Raw genomic sequence first — 9,205 nt, forward strand, 5'->3', positions numbered from 1 at the left:
GCACACAACTGGTTTTCCATTGTAAAATACACAATGTCTAAATAAAAAAGTGATGTTCTTTATTGTCTGTAAGTATTTGCACCCTGACAATGAAAACATGGGTGCATCATAGAAAACCTATAATATACTCAGCTGTCTTTCCAAATTGGACTTGAAATCTGTGGAGCACTTAAAACATGTCATAATTTAGATCTAAATGCTTAAATTCAACACACAGTTTTATTCACAGTGTCGTGTGAAATGGATGGACTTTAAGGTGAATTTTTATTTTACAGGGGAATACAAGGCATTAGATATTCATGCACTGCCTGCTCGCTCCAGTCTATCACAGGGCTATAACACATACAGACGGACAATTACTTACATTCACACCTATGGGCAATTTAGAGTCTCCTATGCACCTGACTTGCATGTCTTTGGAAACCCAGGCGAACACAGGGAGGGAGAACATGCAAACTCCACACAGAAAGGGCTGGAAATCAAACTGAACAGGACATGTATCAAATATGGAGTGACTGGAGAGTGTACATTTTTATAACACAATGGTCGAGTCTCAGTTCTCTAAAATCTAGATGTGGGAGGGTTTTGATCATGTTACACTGATTGAACTGTCCTCTGCCACAAGAATGTCACATCTGAATTCTTCAATAAAGGATTATTCCACTTTAAGTGTCATTGATAAACTGCTTGTTACATCACCAAAGTTGACTGCTGACACAAAACAGACAAGTTATGGCTTTCATCCACACTAGCAGAAAACAAATGATTTAAGATAGAACATAACTCTTAATAAAACTGTATAATGACAAAGGTCTTAAAAGCCTATGTACTCCTCTCTACGTTTGGCTGAGATCACAAGGGAATCAGAGAAAACAAGCACCACAGCAACCAGGATGTGCTGGGACTTGCAGTGCATCATAATTGGGTCCAAAGGGCAATTTGTGTGTCAGGTGGAGCGTTGGTGAGGAATCAGATCGCTATCATGAGTCCCATGACAGCATTTGTTGTTGAAGCGCTGAAGCTACACCAAGCACATGAATTTCTGCTTCATCTTACACCTGGCAGAAAAGCACTTGTAAAAACTTCAACATCCAAACATATATATTTTTTCATTAAAGTGACAGTCCACAGGATTCTTGTTGTTTTTCTTGTTTTTGGCGACATAAGCGGTCATTGCTTCGGTGTGGAGTCCAACGTACTGTAGCTAATAATAAAGACACTGAGCGTATTTCTTCTGAGTTTATTTCTTCTGCCTTCTTATATTCCAAACAAACCACTGTTACTCTTCTGTGAACATAAAACCCATTAATTTTCCCGGGACAGAAGGATGGCCTCATAGGTGTGTGGAACAGTGATTCTCAACCGTTTTCATGTCAAGGACCCATAATTTAGTCCACATTAGAGCCACAGACCCCTATTTGATGAGATTTTGTCTCTCAAACCCAAATCTGAGAATATTTTTGGTTTTGTTTTGTATATTTTGTCCAGAATTCCATGACTATCTGTATTGTAGGTAGAGAGATAACAGTGAAACTATGATCAAAATAATTGTTCTTCTACAGTCTCTAATTGTGTTAACTTTTATAAATTAAATAATGGTGAAGTTTAACAATTCATCAGTTTTGTTGGGGACCCCCTCAAGGACCCCTGGTGGTCTCCGGACCCCACGTTGAGAACCACTGGTTTAGAACAGCAAATGTAAAAGCTTTCATGAACTGGGTATAGGTTGAATCACTGTTGTGTGGTATCAATTGACAATAGAGAGTAGTGAAACTGACATTTCAGTGATCTAACAAGAAATTACAGGAAAACCACAGGTAACATGGTGGCAAAGGTAAACAAGTGAGGAGAAGGTCTTTCTGATAAGAATTATACAATAAAACATAGGAAGGTTCATTATGGTGAATATCTCCATATATGTGAATCAGGTGGAAGGAGGGTAACACAAAGGATAAACAACAAAATGACAAAAATGACAAAGAATGGTAGGGGGAAGCAGAAACAAACAAACAAAAACTGCACACACATTACAGTCATAGTGGATGCATATCACAGCACTGGTGACTACAGTATGTTAATGATAAAAACAGACAAACAAGGAAGCAACCAAGCTGAGCAGCTCCTCAGAACGATGAAAGGCACAAACCGGGGAAAAGATTACCACATTGCATCCGCTTCCTGGATCAGCCAAACAAAGAGCCTCCACAAAGGCCTGTGGGTTACTGATTTATACATTAATATCACTGAATGACATGAGGACACGTTGCCAAATACTTACACTCTTGCAAAGTTCACAAGCCTCCTTTCCTTTCCTGCTCACACTGAACCAAAACATCAAACACATTAAATACCTGGAACCTCTACAATGCAACACATACATTGTGCATAAGCACACACACACACACACACACACACACAATTTCATAATCTTGATCTCAACCATTTCTTCCAGAGATTATCATTTCACTATCCCATTTCATCTACTTGTTTGCTGCAAATACAGCTACAGTATGAAAGCTGATATAGACTCAGTGGTTCCCAAACTGGGTCCGGGGCCTGCCAAGGGGTCCTAAAGAGGGATCCAGGTGTTCCCCCTGCAAAATAAGGATTATCAATTTAAGTATTATAGGATTCATCTGAAGTTAACGTCATAGGATGTAATTAATTTTCTGATCATATGTTTCACTCTCTCCACTGTTATCTCCCCACCTACAGTAGGCTGTACTGCGGCTGCCCACTGCTCCTAGTGTGTGTATAGGATGGGTCAAATGCAGAGGATAAATTTCCCCACGGGGATAATAGAGTATACAAATACAAACACACGAATTGCCTATATTTAGGAACTCCTGCTGTGGACAAGAGCAGTTGACTGAAATGGTTGTGAAAAAACTAGTAGGAGAGAGTGAACGCCTGAGTGTTGGTAACTTCTTGTTTACCAGAGGACTGGATTAATTGATACGATTATTGGTGTGCGCCAGAAGACCGAACGGTTAACCCGTCCAACCAGAGGATGGCAGCAATGCGCCGATCAGCGCCTAGCCTGCTGAAAACACTTGTAGAAGAAGAAAAGTCTTCTTCTGTGATTGCGGCCACATACCCGTGCTTTACGGAACAGAACAGCACTTGACCTTCTGAAGTTGTCTGTGTTTGACATAGAAGGTAAGTAGACATTTACTTATTCTCTATCACTATTGTCAGTTGCAGGTGTTTTCATGTATTTGTATGTATATCCTTTCTTTTAGCACGGACTGCTAGCCTGCAGTTACCTAGCCAAACCAACTAAACTAATTAATGCTCGTTTAACGTAATAGTAATCGGTCTGGATCAAAGTTGGAGAAGTTCGCGAGCCAGAGTGCCAGATGTTCTCTACTTACATTTATTCAAATTCCCACACAACTAGTAAATAAATACTACTGATATTGTTCGTAAAAAGGACAAAAACTCATTGGCTTCAAATAGGACAGCCCGGCTACATCCCATTCATTTAACGGTCATTTCACGATCAGTAAAGTTTACACGACTGCATCCCTAACTGAGGTAATTATCGCATTTCCCCGGATAACACGTTATAAAAATTCTCTTTATAGTTATAGTAGGCAAAAATTAAACGTTGGAATAATTAAATTATCACCCAGCCCAGTTACAACAGTTTGAATAATTGTAAACTTATAAAGTTAGTCTTTGTCAAAAGTGATGCCACCTGTAATGACATTTTTCATCTTCTCAGTGAGATATTTTGACACAGCAGTCGATGTACGGAAGTCTGAGTTATGACATGATGACACGCACAGGCAGCAGCCTCACACCAGAAACACGTGTGCTCTGGTGCTTTGCAAATGTGATTTTGAAACGAAGCATTTCTATTTATTTCACTTTAAAGACTGTTTTGGGGGCCTTTATTTTGGGTTTATTTTTATAGATGACAGTAGAGATAGAGAGGAAAGACTAGGAGAAAGAGAGGAGGAGGGCGATATGCGAGAACGGTCCCACGCCGGAATCGAACCCAGGACGCCTCGGTTACGTGGCACGCGCCAACCGAGCCACCAGGACGCCTTTTTAAACATAAATGGTTTTATCATCACATCACATCACATAAAAGGGTTGGAATTTTGCCAGACATGGGTGAAAGGTCACATTGGTACATTGAGCCCTACATTGGTTATTATCAGGAAATAGTATATTTCCTAATGTACTCAATTACATAATTGATTCCAATTTTGTCTTCATTTGTCTATTTTGTAGCCTAGTACTTGTTTCCATTCCTGTTTTTAACCTTTCAGAGAAGAGTCTTTAGAAAGCGGCAGCCAAACATCCACATCTTTTGACTAGACTGACCTAAAATTGTTCACAGTTAGTTCTGTTTACATCTTAATCCACCTCTATCAGGCAGACTGGAACCTTAGGCAAACCAGTTAAATGCTTTAACTGCTCTGTACAGTATGGGACTGCACTGGTTTGGAACTTGTTGGACTTGAGACTTAATTTCCCAGCAGCCTTTGCCTGAAAATATCCAACCTTTCACCACAATCATTCTTACAACATTTCTCAATCAGTGTTTCTTGACAAGTGATTAAAATCTTAAAATAAATAAATAAATAAATAAATAAGGACTCATATGCTGCTGACTAGTTTATTCTTCATTTAAGGTACTGCACACACGATGAGAAATGTTGGTGAAGTGCTCCATTTAGCAAAGTTTAGGCTCATAGAAAATAAACACAAGTTTTCTTTAACTAAAGATACATAAAACATGGCTGGATGAATGGACCTAAGCATCTATTTTAACAGCAAATACCACATTAGGGAATAGCAGTAGGCTAAATGATGGCTTAGCAATGAGGTGTGAAAATCCTAGAAGTGATTAGGTAAGATTAAATTATCTCAGAGTGTTATGTACAAACGTACACACACACACACATCACAAATGTAGAATCTGTGTGCTCTCTGTGAGTGTAAATTCTATCATGCAAGTTGTGGAGTATTTTACAACAAAAAACCCTTCATATCCATCCTCCATTAGTTACTGCACCAGGGGTCGCTGTTGAGACTTAAACATGCAACAGTATTTTTGTGTTTCATGGATATATGCATATACTAAAGAAGATATTTTATCAAGTTTGCTTTCACAGTTCTGTTATACATTTGTATTTTTTTTTCCTTTCAAAGTCCCAAATCATAATTCTAATCCCCCCACTGAATCACTAAACATTACTGTTCAGATCAGTTTGAGTTTCTTGGAGTGAATCTGCAGCACCTTGCCTGTGAGGCAGAGTAGGTGTGTCTGCACCAGCCTTGGCTGTTGTGTGGTGTTTATACATTTTGGAAGTCAGAACAGGAATTGCAGTTTCCTTAATGTTTTCCTGTCTGTCATGCAACCCAAACAGCAGGAAAGCTCATTGTGCGGGAAGTTTGTTTACTACTTTATCTCAAAGGCAAGGAGGGGAGGGATTAAAGGGGATCTCATGTCAAGTGGATCAAGTGAGAGCGAATTTGCTAAGGCAGAAATTGTATAGTAACCATGGTAGCAAGAAGACTGAGCCCTCAAACTTAGATTCACATACAGTATATAATATTGCAAAGACATAGGCTAGCTATGACTGGAAACATAACCTTGTGTTGACAGATGCAACAATTGCTGCATCCCAACTGTCATGTGATTAATCAGATGAGGAAGGCCTAATCCAATTAGGATGGTAGCATACTGGTTAGCACTGCTAAGCCTGCAGCTAGGTCAGGGTATTCCAGTAAGCCATAAGGACGAAAGAGTGTAAAGAGGTAGGCCTATCGTATTTTAGACGAATAGCAATAGTCTACCGTTTAGATAGCTTTGGGTTTTTATTTGCATTATTCTTCTTTCTGAAATCGGAGTTTACACAGGCTACAGTGCGTCTTGTTCAGAGGATCTCCAGATAGTGACGAGGTCGTCTAATTTCTCTCTCTCATCTCAAGGTCCTACACCATGTCCATCGTCAAGATCCACGCCCGGCAGATCTTTGATTCCCGTGGAAACCCCACTGTAGAGGTTGACCTTTACACTGATAAAGGTACATTTATGACCCCTTTGGTATAATGCAATGTGAAGTACTGTTACTGCAGGATTAGACTGGTACTGCATCAGCTTGGTGTGTCAATGTGTCTCAATAACAAAATAATTTTCACAAGATTTATTTCACCACCTGTTAACGTATAGATATGGAGGTGGAGTTAATGGATTCACCGCATTGCTTGTTTTCCTGTGTCTTATAATCAATGTGGTTGATTTAATGTGGTGATTCAGATACCATCATGCCCTCATTCTGCTCCCGTTTACATTCCTCAGGTCTGTTTAGGGCGGCTGTACCAAGCGGCGCGTCTACTGGTATCTACGAAGCCTTGGAGCTCAGGGATAATGACAAGTCATGTTACCTTGGGAAAGGTTTGTACATCAGTTGTGTTCTTTGGTTGAGAGACGTTGAGAGAATGAACAAAATGTCTGGCGTGACTTTGATGGTTACGATTTAAATATAAACGAGTGTCATCCTGTCTACTCGATTTCAAGTAGAATACCTTTTTCAAAGCAAGCGGCTTTATCGGCTCTTCCTCTATGTCATCCTTACCCTCCATTCTCTCTCTTTCTCTTTGCCAGATGTGAAAGGGTTAGTGAGTTGTCATCGCCTGCCTGCTTAATTAAGAACTAAGATTTGTCCAAGATGATAGAACGATTAGTTAAGCGATCATAACACTTCTCTTTGAATGCTTTTTGGCAATTGACAAGATGTGATGTGCTTGGTGAATTGTCTGTAAAGCATGTGGGTCACACACTGTTGAAGTTGATCTTGCAGCCTGTGCATTGATTTTACTGTGAAATAAGAATGTATTGATACGTTAATTACGTGCAGTGGTGGATGTTTTCTATGCTTTGTAAATAGAAGTTAAAAAAATACATTTGGTGAGCTCTTTCCATCAGTTCAATAATAATCTTTACTAATGCATGCCTCTTCTTTGTAATATACATTTGAAAATAAATGTTGCATGATTTGACAAATCTATGGCTTTACTATTGGCTTTATAAGATTTGCCCTTATGTAAGAAGTATAATGCTAATCTCTCTGTCACAGGAGTCTCAAAGGCTGTACAACACATAAATTCAACTATTGCACCTGCACTTGTTGGCAAAGTAAGAAACAAAATTTCTGTGTGTGCATGTGTGTGTCTTCCTAAAATTGAATTGAAAGCTTGAAAGTTCCTCTTTATTTATGTGATGCTAATGTAAATCACTTCCAACCTGTTATCTGCCCCTTATCAGGATGTATCTGTGGTTGAGCAAGAGAAAATTGACCAGATGATGCTTGACCTGGATGGCACCGAGAACAAGTGTAAGTTAGGATAATCAAACACTGTTACACTGACTTAATCTGTAGCAGGCATGTAACTGCTCTATGGTTCTTTTGTGATGAATGTGTCTTTATTTTGTATAGGTATGTAACTTGCCTGGTGGCTTTTATCATTTCTTTTACTCCACAAGAGTAATAAACTGTTCATCAATATCATACTATTATTATAGAACATCCTTGTTGATTATTACAATGCCAGTTAAGTAATTACAGTCTGATTCTGCATTCAGGTTTAAAACAAATTAATGAGATTTTGCTTTACTCGCAACAGCCAATTTTGGAGCAAATGCCATCCTGGGTGTGTCACTGGCTGTTTGCAAAGCTGGTGCAGCAGAGAAAGGTGTCCCCTTGTATCGTCATATCGCTGACCTTGCAGGAAACCCAGAGGTCATCTTGCCCGTGCCGGTGAGGTTTCTGTATGGCAAATTAGAACGAACATGAGCACAATTGCCTGGTATTTCTTCTTTTTATTCAATTTAACTTCCAATTCATCATGAAGTCACAGCTCTCATCTCCCCCCCCCCCCCCCCAGGCCTTCAATGTGATCAATGGTGGCTCCCATGCAGGTAACAAACTTGCCATGCAGGAATTCATGATCCTTCCCATTGGTGCTAGCACCTTCAAAGAAGCCATGCGCATTGGAGCTGAGGTCTACCACAATCTGAAGAGCGTCATCAAGAAGAAGTATGGCCAAGATGCCACCAATGTGGGTGATGAAGGTGGCTTTGCGCCAAACATCCTCGAGAATCAGGAAGGTATACAAGAGTAGTGATTCATTTGAGCTAGTGACGTGTTAACTACACTCTCCGTGTTCTTTCAGAGGTTGTGGACATTAAGATTACTGCAGGTTTCCTTCTACAACACAGTTTCAGCCCAGTGTTTAGATTAACTGCCTTTATTGTGATAAAATAATTGAATAAACAATGTTTCAGTGCTATAACTTGCACTACAATCAAATCAGACCAGTGAGAATCACCCCAACCAGGTGGTACAAAGCAAACGCTGCACACCATTCAGTGCAACTGTAAAGGAAACCTCTGACTCATCTCAGTGTTCATCATAGTATTTTGTTTTTAAATTATGGCCATGAAGATTCATCAATTTTATAAATGACAAATCATGAACTCAATAATGATATATACAATCATATCAATACAACACAATAACACTAAATAACATTTTAGTTGAGCAACCACTTATTTTGTTTTTTTTCAATCTGTACAGTCTGCCATCACCCACCACCTTCACCTCTTGTGTATAAAGGGAAAGTAGTTCCAGATACTTTGAAGTAGTATGTCATTTTTGTATCATATTTTGTATAAATTTTACCAATCTCCGACACAAAACTGCCAGACTGTAGCAGTTAAGAGTACTTGGCATTTAGCTTTAGAGCTGCTACAAGTTTTCATTTTCTCACTTTGAGATAATGCTTGTCACCTTCCATTATTCAACATGGTGTGTGCTACAGAAGTTGGCGTGGAGCACCAGAGCCAACGATCTACTAGGGACACATGGATGATTTTAGTGTCTGTGTTCTCATCACTTAATGGCTAAATTGACCAACGGGCCCATCTCCCGAAAACCTGGCGTCTTCTGTTAACAAAATAATACTTGAATTTGCTCTTGTGTCATGCTTCATATTTGTGGATGTTTCCCTGCAGCTTTGGAGCTGATAAAGGAGGCCATTGCCAATGCCGGATACACAGATGAGGTTGTGATTGGCATGGATGTGGCAGCCTCCGAATTCTACAGGGATGGAAATATGATCTGGACTTCAAGTCCCCTGATGACCCAAGCCGTTACATCACACCTGATGAGCTGGCTGATCTGTA

The 9,205-nt window shown here is 39.6% G+C and overlaps 1 protein-coding gene across 1 annotated transcript; it reads left to right on the forward strand.

Moving 5' to 3' along the window:
* Positions 1-3,046: 3,046 nt before the first annotated feature.
* eno1b (enolase 1b, (alpha)) lies at positions 3,047-9,198 on the forward strand (the record flags this gene model as incomplete). The annotated part of the gene is given in 9 exon segments (XM_071527000.1): positions 3,047-3,159; positions 5,950-6,044; positions 6,320-6,415; positions 7,098-7,156; positions 7,286-7,355; positions 7,645-7,778; positions 7,906-8,128; positions 9,035-9,127; positions 9,130-9,198. Coding segments are annotated over 8 exon segments (829 nt in total), but the record flags the coding sequence as incomplete, so codon positions are not given.
* Between the last annotated feature and the right edge of the window lie 7 nt (positions 9,199-9,205).

Source organism: Centroberyx affinis, unplaced genomic scaffold, assembly GCF_046629955.1.
Source record: "Centroberyx affinis isolate AG114_WGS23_722 - 3 ecotype Tasmania unplaced genomic scaffold, CSIRO-AGI_Caff_v1 ptg001484l_1, whole genome shotgun sequence".
Taxonomy (NCBI): Eukaryota; Metazoa; Chordata; class Actinopteri; order Beryciformes; family Berycidae; genus Centroberyx; species Centroberyx affinis.